Here is a 21,817-nt window from a genome sequence, read left to right on the forward strand (position 1 = left end):
CGCCACGGGAGAGCGGCGGCCCCGCCCCGGGGCGCGGACCCCGCCGGAGGGACGGGGAGGCTCACGGCCCCGCGCCGGCCCGGCCACGCCTCTTCCGGCGCGGCGCTTGGTGGTTTCCGGTAGCGGCTGTGGCGGCGGAGGGGATAGTTGCTGTGTCAGGACAGCTCGGCGGCCTCCCGCCATGGCGGGCGAGGGCGGCGCGTACCGGCTTCGCTGCTCCCTAGTGGGGCACGGGCAGGACGTGCGGGGCCTGACCCGCGGCCTCTTCCCCCAGGGCGGTTTCGTGTCCGTCTCCCGGGACCGAACTGCGCGGCTCTGGGCTCCTGACGGGTGAGTGCCGGGCCGCAGCCCTCGTCGGCAGGGCCGCCGGCGCTGGGCGGGCCTGGGCGGCGCAGTGCGGGAGGAAGGCGCGGAGGTGTAACCGCCGGGGCCCCACCCGTGCCCCGCCGGGTCGGTCCCCGCGGCCGTGACCTTTCTTGGGTCTGCCGGCTGGAGCGGCGGGGGCCTGGGGGGTTGTGCGTGGCGGTGAGGGTCTGTTTTCTGGAGCCGTTTTATTGAGTGTGCGGATGGCTGAGGCGTTGGCATTGCCGCTTGCGCGCCAGCTTTTGGGGAAGGCTGTATTTGCTCAAATAATTAACCATATGTCGATATTTTTAGCGTGCATTACAGACGCTAATCATGTCTGTAAATCTGGGCGTCTTTTTTTTCCGGGTGGTATTGATGTGGTTTCCACCTTTTGGTATTCAATACCAAAATAGTCCTGCTAAGTAACAGTGCTGTATTTTTGACAGCGAGACGATATGTTTTGAATATTTTCAGAAAACTCTTTTCTTGCCTTTCCTAAGCCGACTTCTTTGAACATAAAATGGAAAATGAACCAAAAACTGCACAGAAAATTTAAATACACGAAGATACTGGAAAAGGAAGAAAAACCATTATTTTCTGATACTTATGTTGTACGGGCTTGTCTCCTACTGCATTTGTCTTGTTGATTTCAGTCAGTGAATTTTTTTGCATATTGTGACCAGAAGAGGTGCTGCTAAGCAATGTGAATAGGAGATGGTGGAGAGATAAGGTATTATAGGAAGGCACAGGATATATCTCCTCACCTGTCTATAGTTTTAAATTGTGAAATGCATTCTGAAGTTGCTAGGCATGGATATTCTTCCCACTGCCTTCCAGTGAAACAGAGATAACTGGTAAATTTGTCAGAATGCTCACACGTGTGTTTAAATTGGTGTCTCTAGCTCTGCAATTGAGGGGAGGGAAGACTAATCTCATTGTGTCTTGTTAAATCTCTCATCACAAGGGGAGAAACTTGTTAAACTGCACAGAAATTTATTGCAGGAAAGGAAGTCTAGTTCTAACCCATAATTTTTGAGAGCTGTGTGAGGAAGACATGAGTAACACAGAGTCATAGCGCTGGTAATGATTATCTCTCTCTACTTTGAAGACTCTGGGATTACAGTAGGCAGGGTTCAGTGGGTAAGCAAACTGCTGTATGTAACTTTTGGTTTTTTACACACAAATATGTTACCTTCATTTGTTCTCTGTACCTTAAGCAGTAAAGATGTTTCACAATTTAGAAGAGTATCATGATTTCTCTACACCCTCCAAGCTTTCCAAGCATTAGAGTATGAAGGATGACAATGTGGTATGATCGGTTATGTTGGGTTGTTGGGCGGGGGGGGAACAGACAGAAGAGAAAACCCCAAACCAACAGCACCACAAGCCACCCATTTATTGCATCGGGATGAGTAGCTTTTTCCAGTTAATGCTATAACTATTGACTCTGGATCGTGATGAAGAAATAAGGGTGCTGCTTGGATCAGTTATAATCTATTTAGCTATCAAACCTCTAGAGTGCTCCGAATTAAGAGCCAGTGAAATGATTTGACAGGCAGTAGACTTTCTTCATTTATGTGCACTGTTATTTTAGGGTGTATTGGGATACATATTTGAGTCTTGAGACAGCAAAAGATTTCATAAAGGCAGACTATAACTACTTGTGATCAAATGGGGCATAGTTTTGCGAATAAGCAAGGAAAACCAAAACTAAGTCCTTTCAGGCCTACCATTACTGAAAAACAATTGGAAAGCATTAAATATTGCTTACTGGGCTGGAATACTGGGATATAATTTTTCTCTTAAGTTTTTAATTCATTCTGCATCATCCATAGTATTTATTCAGCACAATGCAAGCATAGTTATTAATTCAAAAGTTGGAGTATAAAACACCTGTTGTAATTCAGTGCCTCAAATAAATACTGTTTCTGTTATGACCCTGAACTGATTATCGTGTATGTTTAGTCTTAACAGGGGTTTTACTGAAATGCACTGTATGAGTGGCCACTCAAATTTTGTATCTTGTGTGTGCATCATACCTCCAAGTGACCTCTATCCTCGTGGGCTGATTGCAACTGGTGGCAATGATCATAATATTTGCATTTTCACAGTTGATAACCCAGCTCCTCTTTACATCCTTAAGGGTCATAAGAACACAGGTATGTAGTCATTTTATTTTGGAGTTTGTTGCATAAAAGTTGTTATTTGTTAGAGAGGAAATTAGGTTAAAGTTATAAAACTCGATTTTTATTTCTTTGGTATTTAACATAGCGAACTATTTAATTATGGCCTCTGCAAAATAGGATTTTATAATCTCAATTCTTGTAGTGACAGTTCATTGCAACGACTTCCAAGTGTATGCTGAAGAATGCTTGAGCTTTTGCTGTATGTGTGAACACACAAGTTGCAGAATGATTACCCTTTTGCCAAGATTTGTGTTTTTAAGAAGCAGTAATTTAGTTCTCCATGTATTAAGCTTGATTTTTGTGTCAAAGTTGATAAAAGTAGGAAAAGTCAACTTCCCAAATAAATGAACTTTCACTGCCCATTTTGTCACCTAGATGGAGATCTAATATTAATTGGTGCTTTAAATACACGGTAAAGACTAAAAGCCAACTTTAGTCAGGTCAGTGCAACATGTGACGTATTAAACCCAATTTTGCATGCCTTTTCTTCAGCTATGTAATAAAACATTCAGCAATTTTCATATTAGCATACTAAGTTTTTCTTTTCCTGTGCTGATCTAGTATTTAATAGACCTTTGAACTGTCTTATCATGTAATTATAGGATGTCAGAAATAATTTCAAGTCTTGGAGGTTTTGGGGCTTTTCTTAACTGTGTTAAAGAATGGTTGTGGAGACCAGTTTGAAAATACCCTGGAATTTTAGGACACCTAGAATTCATTCTTGTATTATAAACCTCTCAGCTTTCTTTGAGAAAGAAATGTCATTGTGTAAGGAGGCATGGAATGGCTTATGTACTTTATCAGAAACCTGGGAGAGATGAATGGTTAAAATGACATGTGACATGCTCCCTCCAGACATGTAAAAAGGGATGAGGTGTTCTAGAGAAGTTATAGATTCCCCTACACAAAAGTATTTCTAGCAATTTTTGTAGTAATATAAAACATTAAAAAAATGTCAAATTACATTAATTGTAAAATCTGTTTTAAAGTGGGGAAAAAGTAGGACATGAGAAGTGACAGGGGTAGAATACTGTCCAGTTCTCAGTGTGGAGTCACAGAAGCAAGAAACATAAACCCATACTTTCCTGCTATGAACCGTTAGATGGAGACGGTACTACTCTCTATAACTTGCTCTTCTTGTAAACTTATTAGTAAACCTTATTAGTACTGTGTGTCTTCAGTTTTACACCTGTGTATTACTTGAGCATTTGCAGATTATCTTTTTGTTAAATCTTTTAATGTCACCACAATTTCTTGGTAGAAGTATTTTGCCTTCCAAGATGATAACCTAAGTATTTTTTGTACAAAATACTGCTCTTGAGGACATAAACTAATACATGTTTGTCTGGGAACTGGCTGGATGATCACACTCAAAGAGTTGCGGTCAACGGCTTGATAACAAAGTGGAGACCAGTGATGAGTGTTTTTTTCGATTCTCCTCTGCGTTCCACAGGGAGGGAGGAGGGAGTGAGCGGCTGCATGGTGCTTAGTTGCTGGCTGGAGTTAAACCATGACAATGTTCTAGTCTGAGGAGAAGAGCTCTGATACTAAGAGAAATTTCAAAATGTGAATGGCAAAAAGATGTGAAAATTTGTAATCTAAAGTGAAGAGAGTTTTAAGCAATTCCTTTCTAGTTTGCAGTGCAACTACAGTTCCACTTAATTCTTCCCCAAACTCCTCAACACTAGATATGATACTAATACCAAGTAAATCTCCTTAAATAAATCTCTTTAAATTGGTGGCAATGCAGGAAACTTGTCAATGCTGATTTGAATGTTCATTCCAGTTTGCAGCCTTTCATCTGGGAAATTTGGCACGTTATTAAGTGGATCATGGGATGCAACAGCCAAGGTCTGGTTGAATGACAGGTGTATGATGACATTGCAGGTATGAAGTTCCTCTTCATGAATGTAAAATAGGTACTCCAAATTTGATTCTGACAAGCCTAACAATGTTGATTTTTTGCAGGGTCACACAGCTGCAATATGGGCAGTGAAAATATTGCCTGAACAGGGATTAATGTTGACTGGTTCAGCTGACAAAACTATTAAACTGTGGAAGGCAGGCAGATGTGGAAGAACATTCACTGGTAAATGTTGCTGCAATTTCATCAGGGTCATGGGTCATGTGCTCTTTTAAAAAGAGAACAGAATAAAAACTCGACAAAACCGTAGATAAATTGAGCAATTTTTAGGCAAGGTTTTTGAAGTCTCAAGTTGTATGGCCAGAAATCACATCACTTTTAAAACAATTAGATTTTTTTTCTCAGAGAATATTGAGCAATGAATTACTTTTTTTTTTTTAAATTGTTCCCATAATGAAGATTGGTTGCCAGGATTTAGATGTGAACTAAATTGAAATGGTATACTGCTGCTAATGGAAATGGTATAATGCTACATTAAAACTTTTCCTTTCTTTTATAAAGGACATGAAGATTGTGTGAGAGGTTTAGCTATTCTCAGTGAAATGGAATTCCTTTCCTGTGCTAATGATGCTAGTGTTCGAAGATGGCAGATCTCTGGCGAGTGTCTGCAGGTGTATTATGGACATACAAATTATATATATAGCATCTCTGTCTTCCCTCAGTGTAAAGGTAGGATTATTTTTGTGACTGTTACCCAACATTCTTCCAAAATGAAATGACAAGGTGGGTGTTCTGTGGAGCTGCCACAACTAAAGAACTTGGGTCATGTTTAATTTACTTCTTTCCTTTAGCATAAATAATTTTTAAAAATACTGTGATTGTCCTCAAATCCCACTTGTGGTAGAATTGATCTTGGCAGTAGGTGAGATGAAGGGTCCTGGATTTTGCTTAAGTGAAACTTTGGCAAAGCAATAGGCAAAACTATCATCTAGGTTGCCACCTGTATTTCAGAACTGTTGCAGACTACTAAAATGGTAATGTGTGGCTTACTGGTTTGAGATAATGTAGTTTGAAAACTTTCTGTGAAGTATCTACATCTATGTTATAAATAGTTCAGGTTAAGAATTTTATGTGTGAGGGTTAATTGCATTCGTCTTCAGAATTAGAGGTTTCAAGGTTCAGAACTAACTGTTGCAGACAGTTACAGAAGAAATTCCAAGTGAGTGAGCTTTGTGAGGTGTATGGGACAATTGCACATTTGTTCAACAGGTAAAGTGCACGTGTATTGGTGGGTGTGTATGTCATAAATCTCTTATGCCTTAAAATTTACATTATATGGACTTTTGAGAGAGCTTTATGCACGTTTCCTGAAAAAGCAGACGTACCTTGCAAAAATCTGGATTTGAAACAAATGTGAAGCTATGCAAGTATAGTGTAAGATAAAACAGTGATGGTTACAAAATTGATGAAAGTTCTTCATTTAAACTCTTGAAAAGAGGAAGGAATCTTTTCTTTGTCTTAAGCATAATTTCTTTCCCTGTCTGGCTCAGTCAGCAGTTTATGCACTTTTAATTTTTTTTTTGAGAAGACAACTGAGTGGTGGCTTTCTTTTAGCTCTCTTCTTGAAGTTGAGAGAAGTATTAAGTTGTAGAAATGTTCTTTTACTGTTCTAATTTTTAAATACCCAGTTGCAGAATGGCATTTATTATACAGTACAGTAAAAATACATCTTAAATATTTTTATATCTTTTTCTTTTCAGATTTTGTAACTACTGGAGAGGACAGATCTCTTAGAATCTGGAAACAAGGGGAATGTGTTCAAACAATCAGACTCCCAGCTCAGTCTGTATGGTGCTGCTGTGTGTTAGACAATGGTGACATCGTAGTTGGTGCAAGGTATCCAGGTTTTACTCCCAGTGTATTTTTAGATATAAATCTGCAAACCCTTAATGAAATTTCAAGCATCACTTTGGATATCAGTTTCATCTATATTTAAAAATACAGCCATCAAAGTGTGTGTGGGGATTAAATTTATGTGCTGTACTTCATCCAAAAAGTCATTCTTTTGTTGTGTGAATCACAGAGGTTGAGTGAGTTCCTTGGGAATGTGGTAAACCATGAATAGACTGAGAATGGCCTTACAGGTACTCTATTAAGAACCCTTTTGATAGGCATGTCCTACCTTGATTTTAAAATTATACTACAGATAGGGGTTACCTGCTTAAATTCTCCTCTGGGTGTTTTTAGCATGAGAGCAAATTTCTTTCCTAAAAATAATTGGAAGGTGTGTGAGCCAGCATAGGCAGGATGCAGGAACAACCACAAAACTATTGGATGAAATGGAAAGAGTAAACTTATTCTTGTTACCTCATGACCCTGGGGATCTCTGCAGCAGCACCTGGGCAGAGGCACACAAGCGGGCACGCAGGCACTGCAGAGCTCGGTACTTGCTAGTGAGAAAGAGAAGAAGAAAAAAATCCTGATCCTGCTGCCTTTGCTTGTATGTCAGATTTTCACAGGCATAGTTTTCCACTGTGCTTTCATCTTTCCCACAGCACTGCAGGAATCTCAAGCATGTTCAATAGGGTGCCTCCGAGTCTATCACAGGCCTGTGTTATCTAACCAGAGATACTGTACCTGTCAAGTACACAAAACTAAACAACAATTAGTATGATACATGTGTTTTTTCAACACCCCAGCTGCAGCTCAGTTGAGCGTGTTTACAGTCCTCATCACCAAGCTTCTGTTATATTCCCACAGGAGGGGTAGTTAGAATAATATTGGTTTCTCATGACATAGAAGTCACCATTAGGATGTATGTAACCAGGTGGACATTTCAAATAGTATTTCTGTTTGAATGTTTCCATTCAGTGATGGAATTATAAGAGTGTTTACAGAGTCTTTGGAACGTACAGCAAGTGCTGAGGAGATTCAAGCTTTTGAAAATGAGCTTTCCCAAGCATCCATTGACCCTAAAACTGGTGATTTAGGAGATATTAATGCTGATGACCTTCCTGGAAGAGAACATCTTAAGGATCCTGGTAAGTTATTGTACTTTTGTCATGTTAGAGATGCCTCCAAATCTCAGTTCTGAGGTATTGAAACTTTCCATAGTTTCCAAAATTAAAGCTTTGATCTCTTTCAATACAGTTGCTGAAGAAAACAGCTTAATTTTGTTCTACTATCCTTTCCCTGATTCTTCTGGAGGCAAGACTCTTAATTCAAAAATATATATAATTTTGTAGACTAAAATGGTAAAAAATGTTCCTCTTCTGACATAATTTACAAAAAGGTGAAATTGAGGATGCTGAATGTGTTCAAGATGTTTCAGATCTGTTATGCCAGCTGTGCCAATAGTATATGAGACAGTTACATAATTTGCAAAAGGACTCCTGGAAGTGGATTTTTTTTTCCTAAAGGAAAAGTAGATGCAAATGTTCTGCTTTAGCTTTCCTCTTGAAAAACTTTTTGTTTTGATTGACTCAGTTCATACTTCCCAGGTACTAGAGAGATTACTGAGAGTACAGTGGAGGCAGTGATAGTTAAGATTGTTCTTAACTAGACGAATACTTTTTCCCAAGGCGAAGTAACCAGTGGCCTCAGCCCTTGGCTCTGATCAGCAAGTGGCATAAATCTTACAATTTTATGATGCTTTCTAGACTATGGGAGAGTATTACCTTTCTTGATTGTCATCTCCTTGGGAAAATGGTAAACTATGAAATACTGGACTTCTTAAGGATTGCTTTTGCAACTTAGTCTGGTGGTAGATACCATTACTGTAATTGTAAAATGCTGTTGTCAAGATTTCTGCTATTCTTGTTGTGACATGTAGCATTTACTTCCTGTGCTGTGACTTTAAATGTTGTTGAACTATGTTTTCATCTTTAAATTTGAGTGTTATTGGAAGACTTTTTTCTTTCCTACAGTAAATTGTATTCTTGAATTTGTTCAAACTCTTAAACACTCCTGTCTACAGGAACAAGAGATGGACAGACACGGCTTATTAAAGATAATGGGAAAATAGAAGCATATCAGTGGAGTGTTAGTGAAGGAAGATGGATAAAGATTGGCGATGTTGTTGGTTCTTCTGGAGCCACGCAACAAACATCTGGAAAGGTTTTATTTGAAGGAAAGGTATATGCAAACTTGAATTGGTTTTATTCCTTCTTAAGTAATGTGCTTGGTTTCCCATTAAAAATTTATTCCAAGTCTTTACTTAGGTTTAGAAAATAAGTATTTGTTGTTTCTTTTCTGTCTTCTTTGATCTATTAAAACTTGGAGGTAGAAATATAAATAAGTACTGCTTGCTTTATTACTTTTGAAACATTTTGTGAAACAAGTGAGCCAATGGAGACAGATTATTTTGGAGACAGGTAAACTATTAGTAGAGAAATGATAGTATTTATTGCTAATAACTTGAAAAGTTAGTTTTAACTTCCTTTCCAAAGGAAGTGAGCTGTACAATTTAAAATGCAAGGCTTACCTAAAATATTAAGTACCAACCTTTCTGTATCCCTTTTCTATTGTAACTTTTGAACAAAAGTACAATATGAACTAAAGCCAGATAAGCTGAAAAACATTTCAGTAAAGAATATATACACAGAAAAGTCTCTGTCTAGTGCAATCATAGAAGTAATGGCTTTGAGATACTAATTCTATCTCTCATGTGGTTTAAAGAAACATTAGGAATTTGTTGTTTTCTAGTATTAGAAGTGTGCTTTTAAGACTGAAGTGTTTTGAGGTGTCTGATTGCCCTGTGGCTTTGCAGGCAGCCAGAGCTGTCCATGAGAGCTATCTGATGCATCTGTTATTTTGTAATATACCTGCATAGACATTATCATGACGTGTTTTAGCCTGGCCTTCTTGAGACAGAATTCTGGAATATACAGGGTATGGTTTAAGTATTTTTTTACTTGCAGCCTGTGTAGGAGAGTATTATTGATACAATCTGCAAGTAACAGTATTAAAGTTTTTAGGCCTAGCTCTGGGCCATTTTTAGTCTGCGTTTGATACCACCTTTTGTAAAAAGTGCTGACAGACTTCTAATTTGTTTTTATTTTTATTCTGCGTGAAGGAGTATGACTATGTTTTCACTGTTGATGTAAATGAAAGTGGGCCTTCCTACAAACTGCCATATAACATCACTGATGATCCTTGGCTGACTGCATACAACTTCCTGCAAAAGAATGATCTAAATCCTATGTTTTTAGATCAGGTGGCCAAGTTTATTATGGACAACACTAAGGGGCAAACACTGAGTACAAGTGCTCAATTTTCAGATCCATTTACAGGTAAGAATTTTAAACTTAAATGATGACATCAGTCAGTCCTCCCAGTTTTGTTTACCAGCAAACTTGCTGAGGGTGCACTCTGACCCATCTTCCAGATCATTAATGAAGATGTTGGACAGGACTGAATGTAGTACTGTCCCTGGGATACGCCACCAGTACCACACTTGCCCTCTACCTAGATGTTCTCAATCCACTTCTCTGTCTGCCTAGGCAGAATTCAGTGTTGTAGCTCCTGCACTTCCTGTACAGGACTTTCATCTCCTCAAATGATTGAGGGCAAGGTGCAGATAGATCTAACAAGAAAAAACCGAAAACTTGACAAACTTCTGAAGTATTTGTCAGAACAAATCTTCACCAAAATTTTAATCAAGCCAGTTGTGTTTTTCAGTCTAGTCTTTTTTTTCAGTGGAAGAAAAGTCCACTTTTTATATTATTCTAAGAGGTGGTCAGGTGCTATTAAGGCAATTAATAAAATACAAAAAATTTAGCTAGTGAATGAACTGAAACTGAGTGAAATATATAAATGATGCTTTTCCAGGCATGAAATGGTACTAGAACATGTTAATTACTGTCATGGTTTAACCCCAGCCATCAACTAAGCACCACACAGCTGCTTGCTCTCTCCTCCTCCCTTCCAGTGGGATGGGGAGGAGAATGAGAAAAAAATTAAAACTCGTGGGTTGAGATAAGAATGGTTTAATAACTAAAATAGAATAAAATATAATAATTTTTAAAATTACTTATAATTGTAACAAAAAGGCATATAACGAAAAGAGAAATAAACCCCAAGAATAAGACAAGTGATGCACAATGCAGTTGCTCACCACCTGCTGACCAATGCCTGAGCAGTGATCCACTCCCTGCCAACTCCCCCCAGTTTATATGCTGAGCATGACATTCTGCGGTATGGAATATCCCTTTGGCTAGTTTGGGACAGCTGTCCTGGCCATGCTCCCTCACAGCTTCTTGTACACCTGCTTGCTGGCAGAGCATGGGAAACTGAAAAATCCTTGACTCAGTTGTTGCTAAATAGTGCTTATCCTAAAATGTCAGTGTATTATCAACATTATTCTTGCACTAAATCCAAAACAGCACTGTACCAGCTTCTAGGAAGAAAATTAACTCTATCCCAGCCAAAACCTGGGCAATTACTCATAAGCTGAACCATGTTAATCAATTACATCCTGCTTATCACATTACAAACAAAACCACTCCTTATTTCAACTAGTTTCACAAAGGTGAATTTATGAGGAAATTGTTATTAAAATAATTGAGCTAAATTTTTTCTTGCAATGAACTAGAAATGAGAATACAGGCTAATGGGGTTCTGATGTAATTCACAGCTGCAGTCATCTGAACTTCTGATTTGTCTGTGTTCAGATGTGTAATGCATATGCCCCAGAAAACAGATTTCTGACTTAAGTAATTAGGAAGAATTTGTTCAGCATCAGGAGACTTTTGCATAGATAGGATCAGATTTCTTAGAATGCTACAATAAACAATAAGATATATTTGATGTTTGACTTTATTTTTGAGCTGCTTCTGTCTGAAAAGTATTGACACTTTAATAATATCAATCTGTGTATAGTAGTCATTGCTCTTCTTACTGTTTCACTAGGTGCTGGGCGTTATGTTCCAGGCTCTTCATCTGGATCAAGTACAGTACCTGCAGCAGATCCATTTACAGGTAATGTAAAATTCATAATCTGTTTTGCTAGCATTTAAGATGTATATTTTAATGTGTTCAGTTGTATTCAGCTGTCAGCTCCAGACCACTGTTTCTTGCAGTTCTCCATTTGGCACAGTAGCGTGGGACAGACTGATAGTGGACTCTGCCACTGTCAAAACATGTCCAGGTCTGTTCAGTAGAGCAGAGCCCTCTGCTGTCTGGTCTGCCTCATGTTACTCTGTCCTTTACAGCAGAGGAGTATGGTCTTAAACCTTATGTTTTGTCAATCTTTCATATGCATGGCCAACGCAGGAATGGGTATATTCATATAAGTAGTTTTCTTTTTTCCTTACTGTTACTTTTTTCTTATTATGGGACCTTTATTGGTGCCTTCCACCTTAATTTTAGATTATAACCCTCCCTGGCATAGCTGGTTGAAACTCCTCCTCACTAGTTTAGCAAGCCTGTTTGCAAAGACATTCCAGCCCTGCTTTGTCAAACTTCTCAGCCCTGCTCAGTAGCTCTTACTCCTCAAAGAAGGTCCTGTAGTCAGTAGATGCCAAAGTCCTGCCCACAAAACCAGCCATGCAACAAATTGCTGACCCGCATGTTGAGCCTGCTTCTACTCAAGTGTTCTTGCTTTGCTGGCAGCATCAAAGAAACACCACCTGGGCCCTTCACCCTTGTCCCCAGAGCTCTGTAGTCACTCTTGACACTCTTCCAGGACTTCCTTGGCAATATCACTGCTGCACATGTGGAAGAGTAGGAGGGTAATAGTCTGAAGGCCAGGCAAGCCTTGGCAGTCTCTCTGCAGCATCCTGGTCCCCAGCAGACACCGACCTGCCAAGACAGCGGGTCATGTCAGTAGATGGGTGCCTCCATACCCTGCAGGAGGAAGCCTCCCATCACTGCTGCTTGCCTTTCCCCTTTTTGCAGACGACACGATGTGCAGTCTCAGCTGGCTCTGATGCATCCCCTGTTGGGTGTTTGTCCTCGCCAGTGCCAGGGCACTGAGCCTGTTCTGCAGCTGCAGATCTACAGGTGGAGCAGAAGCCTTTGTGCTGTTGCCAACAGACAGAGCTTTCAGCCTTCCCCATCAGTCTTTCTCTATTCTACTGCGGTCTCCAAATGTGTTTCCTCTCTTGCTTTGTGTGGCTCAGGCTGTGATCTCTGCAGATGCAAGGGCCCTGCAGTTCCTTCACCTGAAGTTTCAGTGATACAGAGTCCACCTCCTGCAGGAGAGGCCACTGTTGGCCTCAGGCACAGAGAGAGGCCATGCCTGGGCAGCAGTGCCCTCCCCTGGAGCTAGTCCTGGATAAGGTACCTGCTGTGCTGAGGGCCTTTGCACCACTGGGTGCCAGAGACCATGCCAGAATGTCTCGCAGCTGTGAGTCACTTAGCTTGTGAATGCCATCACCACCACCAGCACCACCCTCACACATTGGCATAGAGTTAATCCTTAAATTTCAGGAAGTGTTGAAGACTTTTTTAATCACTTTAGTGCAAAATAACACCTTTAATAGCAATGTTTGAAAACTAGTAACTAAATATGGGTATACATTACCTCTTTACCAGTGGTGGTGTTTAAAAGCCTAATGTCTCCGTTCAGGTGCTGGTCGCTATGTTCCTGGTTCAGCATCAAATGCAGTAGCTCCAGTGGGTGGGGTTGATCCATATACAGGTAAGAGATGATGACTGCTGATGAAAAGCATCACTGATCTTTTGTTTCAGTTTTTCCTTTGACATGAATTTTGTATGGATGCAAATTTATACTTAATGAGCAGATTCCAGCTGCTCATGCTGTAAATTATTCAGAAAATAGGGATAGCAGAGCCTTCCTTTATACTCAGGAACCATGCACAGAAGCTTTGAAATATGTAATTGTTTTTGAGAGGATTTTTGGTTTCCTTCTAGTTATGTTGTCAGTCAAAGAAATTGATACATGTAGCTAATGGAAATTACACAATATCAGCCACTAATTCACCTGTGGTTCTAGGAAATCATTGTAGGTCGTGATTAAAGCTTTTTACTACTATTTTTCTAAAGAGATTTCAGGCTACTGTTGCATGTGACATAACTTGGCCATATCTGCAAGTCTTCCAGTATGTGTAAACTTTGCCTATTCATTATGAAAATAATCAAAAGATAAGATTTCAGAAGCAGGAGAGATCTTTGTTCTAAAATGATCCTTGCCATTTTCATTTTTTAACTGCAATGCCTATTCCTATGAATGACAATGTATTTAGTTCACGTAATTCAGAAATCACTTAATAATTTAAATTGCTTAGTAAATTTTTACATGGGTGGAGAACAGTTTGTGAAGGTATTGCTGTAAGCTTTAACCCTTGAATGTAAAAGCAGTAAGGAATGACAGCTATTTGCGTAACCATTCAAGTTTTTAATGAGATATTTTTGAGTATTGTCCAGCAGGAGAGGCTTACTGGTAGGATAGTGTTCTGTGTTGGACACTTTGGTACACCACTCAACTTTCCGTATTTCCTTTATGTAGGAACGGGAGCCTACCAGTCAGCTGCAGCTAAAGTTGAAAATATTTATTTTCCGAAGAAGGATGCTGTCACCTTTGACCAGGCCAATCCTATGCAGATACTGGGTTGGTGTTTTAATTTCAAGGATGGTTTTCTTTTTCATCTGTTTGAAGTAACTTTACTTTTGAACTTTTCAAAAAGCTAAGTGATTCCCATAGCTTTTCACTGTTTCTTGGTTTTGACCTTTTAAAATTGCGTTCATCACTTTAGTGGTGCATGTATTTGAAGGCTTAGGAGTATGAGTAAATTTCACAAGACCTTTATGTAATACAGGATATCCATTTTTTCCACTCAGCTTGTATATGCTGTGTTCAGCATCTTATTTTATCAATACTGTACTTTTTTTCACCTAGCTGCTGGTAATGCAGATCATGTACAATCCCTTCCTGATTTTGTGCATCGAAGTTTTAGTTCACCATAACCATACAGTGTAATCTGTGAAGTTTTGAAGTAAGGCATTCTGCAATTTCACAGGTTGCAATTGTCACTTCTATATTTAAGCAGAACACTGCATAACAAAAAAAGAAAACCATGTACAATATTTAGTAATTATACATGTTTTTAGTAAATGTTGTTCTTGGCTTGTTTTTCCCCATGCTTCATTTCTATTCTACTATCTCTTCCTCTGTATTTTCTGTAAATGTTCCACAGAATCTCTACCCTATTTGTCACCAGTTTATTTCAGTATGTTTCTGTAGAGTGCCTTAGTGTATTTAAGGGTTTTGTAAAACTAATTTGTATTCACAATGTACGTGCCTTGAAGATGTCCAAATTAAAATTACCTTGGCTCCTTCCCTCTGCTTTATATACAGAGCTTGAAAACGTTGTCATTGTGTAGTAGTCTGTTGAAGAACCTTAGAACAAGAGATTCTGCTTTTTAGAAAAAGCATACTTTCACCTTTATCCAACTTCTTGAAGAGAATAAGCTCCTTTACAGTCATGGAAACATAGAATGGTTTGGGTTGGAAGGGACCTTTAAAGATCATCTAGTCCAACCCCCATGCCGTGGGCAGGGACATTTTTCACTAGGTCAGCTTGCTGAAAGCCCCATCCAACCTGACCTCAAACACTTCCAGGGATGGGACATCCACAGTTGTTCTGGGCAACCTGTTCCAGTGTCTTGTTTGGTTTTAAAACCATTACTCCTCGTCCTGTCATTACAGGCCCTGATAAAAAGTCTCCCCTTGTCTGTCTTAAGCCCCCTTTAAATTGAAAGGCCACAATAAGGTCTCCGAGGAGCCTTCTCTTCTCCAGGCTGAACAACCCCAACTTTCTCAGCCTGTCCTCATAAGGGAGGTGCTCCAGCCCTCTGATCATATTTGTGGCTTCCTCTGGACTTGCTCCAGCAGGTCCATGTCTGTCTTGTGCTGGGGACCCCAGAACTGGATGCAGTACTCCAGGTGGGGTCTCACAAGAGTGGAGAATCACCTCCCTGAACCTGCTGGCCACACTTCTTTTTATGCAGCCCACGATACGGTTGGTTTTCTTGGCTGCAAGTGGATGTTACCAACTCGTGTCCAGTTTTTAATCCACCAAATTCCCCAAGTCCTTCTCTGCAGAGCTGCTCTTAATCCATTTATCATCCAGTCTGTACTGATACTGGGGATTGCCCCAACTCAAGTGTGGGACCTCGCACTTGGCCTTGTTGAACTTCATGAGGTTCACATGGGTCCACTTCTCAAGCTTGTCAGGGTCTCTCTGGGGCCTTCTTTCTGCAGTGTTGCTCTTCTATGTATTGTTCAGGTTCTGTTTTCTGTTTAAAAATACTAGTTGGAATCTTCAGTCAGCCTTGTCCTGTTTCTCTGAGTTTTCTTGCACTCTGTTATTTGTTTGTTCAGGGAGAAGATAAGCGATTCACAGATCAGAAATTTTGTTTCTGGACATTGTTGCTAGTAAATAGATTTATCCTCCTCTTAGTTTTGCACAGATTTTACAGTAAAATTTTGTCCAGAACTTCCTGAGAGGGAAAATGGCAAGAGTGGCTGACTCTTATTCTGCTGTGTTACAGCAAAGTAGAGACTTTTACTTAGTCTTAAAAACATACTGCATCAGTTTGTTTTTGTCAAATATTCTTTAAGGATGGCCATATTAGCCCCAGGCTTAGTGGGTTGTTTGGTTTTTTTGAAGCTTAGAATCTGAAAACTAGGTTTACTGAGTTTACCGCAGTATTATAACGGTGCATGGTTAAATACATTTGTTAATTTTATGGCTGGACTGGGCTAGATTTAATGTGTGTGTTTTTATTCCATAAGAGGCCCACAGTTGACTTTTGTGCATACTGTAAAACTCCTAAGGGTGTACTAATGTAATGCTGCCTGCTTGTGTGTTTATTGACATGGCTTTCATCAATTCTGGAAGAACCATGATTGGCAGGTGCTTAATGCTAGGTCCATTTTAAGCAAAGTGCTGTACATTAAAACACTTTTTCCAACACTTTGATTTTTAAATTACATTGAAATTTGAATAATAGGACATGGTGCAGTATATTTTCCTTATGGCACTTAAGTAAAAATGCAAAAACTGTGATCACACTGAGAACATACAGTTTCTTTATTGTTTCTACTACCTAATAATAAAGAGCAAAAAAGGAATAATCTTTCAGTTATGAAAATTAATGGTCTTGTGATTATTTTCTGCATTTTTTCCTGTATGTAGGCTGTGAACTCTAAATCTTTGTGTTGCAGTATTAGAGGGGGATTAATAATAGCAATCATTGTGATGATTAAAAACTTAAAATTAGAAAATTATGAAACTGGAAAAATAATGTTCAAAAATCTAAAACCCCTCAAAACAATTAACAATAGTTGAAACTTGTTTGTAAAGCGGTTTTGCAGTATTTCATTGAAGACCTATATTTGTGAAGTTCTGATGTCAGAAAGCCGTGCCTTCTATTGGTCTTACAGGCAAATTAAAGGAACTTAATGGCAGCGCAGCTGAAGAACATAAGCTTACAGAAGATGACTTGATAACCCTAGAAAAGTTATTGTCTGCAACATGCAACACTTCTGCAGAAACACCTACAGCACAGCAACTTCAGACTTTATGGAGAGCAGTTAACTGGCCAGAAGGTAGACACTTGCAGTTATTTTTTTTGTACCATCATCTCATCAATACTTCACCATGAGCCAGAAGTCGTCTTATGCTGGCTGTTACGCAGAGACTGTCGCAAAGAGTTTATAATCCAAGTAGAAACCAGAAGATGATAAATAGATGCTAATAGCACTGGTCAGTAGCAGAGGCAGTGACACGAATTGCAAAATTGGTAATTGGCTGTCTGGTTTTGTTGTTGGCACAACAGTAAATGCAGAGGAGAAACTTGATATAAACATCAGTCATGGTTATTTCATTATCAGGAGCATCCTCAAGAACGAAGTGTGAGGCTTGTTTGGAAACAGAGCAAAGAAATGCGAGGTTGGAGTCCTAAATTGTTATCAAATGAGATACTAAATTATGGAGATAAATTATTAAAAAAAAAAAAATCTCAAAAGTAGCTCCTGATTAGTATGGTAGAAAAGAAGTTACTGAAGCTAGGTTATGTGATCAGAGCTGCATTAGTGAAATGACATTCTGAATGAATGCAAGTGGAGGTGATATAATTTCATTCAATAATGTATCATCAGCACTGATGGATTGGAAAGGCTATTTTGGTTGTTACCACACATTCTGGAAAAAATGGACACACTGCATATACAAATATCTGAACATGCAGTTAAAGTGAAGTGCTTTCTTGAAATTGTGGTTAAAGATTTATTAACAGGAAGAGTATTTTGGTATTAAAAATTCATGTTCGGTATATAACATCACTCAAACTACATTTTGCTCAGCTGAGAGCTAGTGATGGTTAATATCTTCATACCTTTCAGACTCTTCATATTGTACAAAGCATTAATTCTCAAGATCCTGCATATGTGCAGGAAAAACTGCTCAGTAAGTAGCTAAGCAGGTTTATCTTTGATTTGATTATAAGCATAGTATACTGATAGTAGACCCAAGGAGCCAGATATATTTGAAATTTGAGAAAGTCAGGGGGAACTACTGAACAAACTCTCAGTTCAGTTTCCTTACAATGATTTCCAGTTGGTCACTTGAGGACATATTTTTTTTTAATTTGCAAATTACGTCTTGAAGTTGAAGGTGGTCTAAAAATCTTTTTTTCTCATTTTTCTTTCTGAAGCAGTTTTGTAGCTATATTAAACTGTAAAATACAGAATGAGATGCTGACTGTATAGGGGTATTCAGTCACTGGGAAGCTTTCAGAGACCTTTTTGGATTAGTTACCGTATTTTGTGTTTGCCTTCAGTCTTATCAATTAGCTCTTAGGAAAGATTTCAGGATTTTTTGCAAAGCACTGTGTTTATCCTAAATTAAGGAGCATGTTTTTTGTGCTTAATTGAAGTGTTACTAGAATGCATTTGTCAATATTTGTCTTTATGAATTTCAACCAACTTGTGCTTTACCTGAATCTCTTTATGCATGAAACTGTTATGTCTGTTCCCAAAGCTAGGGGCTTAAAAAGCTCTGTATCTGAAAGAAACTCATCATCACACTTGCACATAATGCAGTATTAATACTAAAATATTTTTTGTTTTGTTTCTTAGATATTGTCTTTCCAGCCCTAGACATTCTTCGATTGTCTGTCAGGCATCCCACCGTGAATGAGAACTTCTGCAGTGAAAAGGATCACGTGCAACTTATCATCCTTCTCCTTAAATTTCTGAACCCTAAAGGAAAGGAAGCAAACCAGCTGTTGGCTCTTAGAGCTCTTTGCAATTGTTTTGTCAGCCAGGCAGGCCAGAAGCTCATGATGGAACAGAGGGATGAAATAATGACGCAAGCAATAGAAATGAAATTTGGCAGTAATAAGAACATCCACATTGCGCTTGCCACGCTGATGTTGAACTATGCTGTATGTTTGCATAAAGTCAACAACATTGAGGGCAAAGCTCAATGTTTATCAATAATCAGCACAGTTATAGAAGTTGTTAAAGATCTTGAAGCCATTTTTAGACTGCTTGTGGCCCTTGGGACGCTAATCAGTGATGATACAAATGCTGTGCAATTAGCTAAGTCTCTTGGAGTTGACTCTCACATAAAAAAGTACGCCTCTGTATCTGAACCGGCTAAAGTAAAGGAATGCTGTAGGTTTGTTCTTAATCTTCTGTAATTGTTTTTCTTAGCAGTTGGGAGACACAGTGTATGCAGGAAAAAAAGATGCTTTTATTCATATTTTGTGACAGACTATAATTGAGAAAATACTGTGGACTAATTACACTTGATTTGTTTGAAGACACAGAGCAAATAAAACTTTTTACACTGTTTGTTGTTTGACTGCTTTTCTGAAGTTTATAGTGCACAGGATCTTTCCAGGAACTACTTCTGACATAGCTCAGATCAAAATAGATCACCAAGAAGTCAAACCATCTCAGTACTTAAAGGTCACCTAGATGGAAATATAGGAAATGGCTGTGATTCAGTGACTGTCAACTGAGATACCCATCCCAACCACGTTTCTAAGTTTCAGCACAATGAGCCTGTTTCTTGACTGTGCTTTTTGTCAGCAGAGAAGGGGCCCTGGGGACCGTTAAGTTCAATGGCACTTTTCACAATTGGTTAATATTAACCCTTGTCAAATATCCTGATAAGGAAGCAGCATTTTCCATAAGGTTTTTTTCCGCTTTCCTTCTGAAACCTAGCTGTTTTTATGGCTGTTTTTAACCTAGAACTAGCTGACTTTTTGAGGGGTAGAATCTTTAACTGCAATATAGATGTTGTGCTTCACTGATGAGTATCTTGTAGCTTGTAAAATGGCTTGAATATCTACAAAAGCTTTACAGGACTTTTAATGTCAAGAATATTCCACCAGTTGATAGCAAATGTCTAAAGTATGTTGTAAAATATTAGATGCCATCCTGAAGAGGGGGAGAGAAATGAGAAATTCAGGTGCAGAGAACAGGTTGAACAGCAGCATCTAGAAGATGTTTCCTAGAGAGGTGCTTGATGCTCCACGCCTGTCAGTGTTAAAGAGGCATTTGGACAGTGCCCTTAGTAATGTGCTTTAACTTCTGGTCAGCCCTGAAGTGGTCAGGTAGTTGGACTAGATGATTGTTGTAGGTCCCTTCCAACTGAAATACTTTATTCTAAACTGTACAGATGTAAAGTTTTATGAAGTAGTTTTAACATAGTAACTGTGGTGATTGTGAAAAGATGAAATAATTTACAGCTATTTCAGCAGATCCAAGATGTTCAGCTCAAAAGGGGAATGTTATTTCATACTACTCCTGTAAACGTTACACTTCGGCTTAAAATTAAGGTGAAGTCAAGATGGTCAATGTTCAAGTTACATTTTTCATTATACTAATAGAATGGAAAACATGAAAAAAATGGGCAAACTTTTCTGGCACATGAGCTCTTTGTCATGGGACGCTTGTCTGCCTCATCTGTGACAGATGTGAAGGATTTTGTGACCAAGAGCTCTAAACTTTTTTGCTCCATTTAACTGAACTGTCTGAATGACTACATTACTTCCAGCAAACCTTGTTTCTCAGATCATTAGTCACACATTCGTACTGTTAAACTTGATGAATTTCTAAATACATATCGTCGCAAGCAGTCTTGATCATGGCCTTAGTCACAGGTTTTCTCATTTCATCCATTGCAGGTTCATGTATAAGATTATTCAGGATTTACAGTGCTTAACAACAGATCAACCCCTTCCTGGGAAGACATCTAAGAACCTACCTTTAGGAAACATGTCTGTGAAATAATGTGCCTGTGTGTTGAATTTTGTTGCCTACTATACAATTGTTCTTGAAGCTTTAGCTTTTTGATGTTGTGCTCTTTAACTGTGTTTGTACATGTACTATTTTAAGAAATCTATACTCATCTAACATTTTGGCTTTGTTATTGTGGGATTGCTCTGTTACAGATTACCTCTTTATGTAAAAATTGTCATCAATTTCCCAGACCAAAAATTAACATTTATATTAATAAACATACTCTGGCAACTCCAAGAAATGGTATATTAAGAGATATTACAAAATTTACGTAAATTTGCAGGGAAAGGATGGGGCAAGCAAAAAATCCTTCATCTGGAGACTGCTGATATACAAAGCAGGTCAGGAATATTAGAAGGACAGCTGCTGTTATAGGGTACTGTGATACCTGACCTGATAATTTCACATTGTCTGAGGAACAGAGGGAGTGGGGGACACTGGATTCCATCCCCACAGGAATTGTCCTTGGAGGGTCTGTCCCCATAGAGCCATGCAGTGGCATACAGGCAATGGAGGTAACGTGTAAAGGAGGTAATGAGAAAAAAAGTTACAACACACAGCAAGATCCTACAACAAGGGTTTGCTTTTTTAACTGACACAGAATCATGTTGGCATTCTTAGGCCTTCATGCATTTGTGCAGCAGCTTTCAGTGAGGATTTTCCCAAGCTAGCCAAACTTGGTATGTGCAAACACAGGTTGAGTGCAAAAAGGGGAGAAACACATCTTTTACAAAGCAGTGGACGCTTTTTTTTTGCCTTATGATGCATAACTAAATATCTTCTTTTTCCCAGTATTGCCTTGAAAATTAATAATTGCTATTGCTCCTGTTTTAAATGACACTGTTCTAAAACTCCATTAAGGTACATAGAAGCATGCATGTACATAAACACAAATAGCTGTAAGCATACTGTATCTATTGATCATCATAAAGTGATGAGCTTTCTGTGGGGAATGCCTCTATGTATGCTGTCATCCCAAAAGAAGGGTTCTTTTATCCAGTATACAAGCCAATACACACAGGGTCAAGGTATTTCTTTTATTTCACATCTTTGCAGAGATGGGCGCTAGGTGGTAATTCCACAAAGGTAGCACACTGCACAAAAGAACTTCAAACTACAGGAATACACATTTACTGTAATGAT

At 39.0% G+C, this 21,817-nt stretch overlaps 1 protein-coding gene across 2 annotated transcripts; it reads left to right on the forward strand.

Annotated features, from left to right (window-relative positions):
- The first annotated feature begins 13 nt into the window (after nucleotides 1–13).
- PLAA (phospholipase A2 activating protein) lies at nucleotides 14–19,219 on the forward strand. Of its 2 annotated transcripts, XM_074813321.1 has the most exons (14): nucleotides 14–330; nucleotides 2,311–2,504; nucleotides 4,318–4,418; nucleotides 4,500–4,620; nucleotides 4,957–5,124; nucleotides 6,156–6,291; nucleotides 7,267–7,436; nucleotides 8,372–8,529; nucleotides 9,470–9,686; nucleotides 11,305–11,373; nucleotides 12,965–13,036; nucleotides 13,865–13,966; nucleotides 16,805–16,969; nucleotides 18,500–19,219. In XM_074813321.1, the coding sequence occupies exons 1-14, from the start codon at nucleotides 182–184 to the stop codon at nucleotides 19,063–19,065; spliced, it is 2,388 nt and encodes a 795-aa protein (XP_074669422.1). In that variant the 5' UTR covers nucleotides 14–181; the 3' UTR covers nucleotides 19,066–19,219. The 2 variants fall into 2 exon arrangements, with proteins under 2 accessions (XP_074669422.1, XP_074669423.1); XM_074813322.1 differs by lacking the exon at nucleotides 2,311–2,504 and having other exon boundaries at nucleotides 139–330.
- The last annotated feature ends 2,598 nt before the right edge of the window (nucleotides 19,220–21,817 follow it).

This window comes from Strix aluco, chromosome Z (assembly GCF_031877795.1).
Source record: "Strix aluco isolate bStrAlu1 chromosome Z, bStrAlu1.hap1, whole genome shotgun sequence".
NCBI lineage: Eukaryota > Metazoa > Chordata > Aves > Strigiformes > Strigidae > Strix > Strix aluco.

Excerpts from the sequence above, each read along its gene's own strand:
- PLAA (XM_074813321.1), top strand. The coding sequence starts at position 182 with ATGGCGGGCGAGGGCGGCGCGTACCGGCTTCGCTGCTCCCTAGTGGGG. Across the intron at positions 5,125-6,155 it reads TGTCTTCCCTCAGTGTAAAG|ATTTTGTAACTACTGGAGAG; the intron begins GTAGGATTATTT and ends TTTTCTTTTCAG. Across the intron at positions 13,037-13,864 it reads TGGGGTTGATCCATATACAG|GAACGGGAGCCTACCAGTCA; the intron begins GTAAGAGATGAT and ends TCCTTTATGTAG.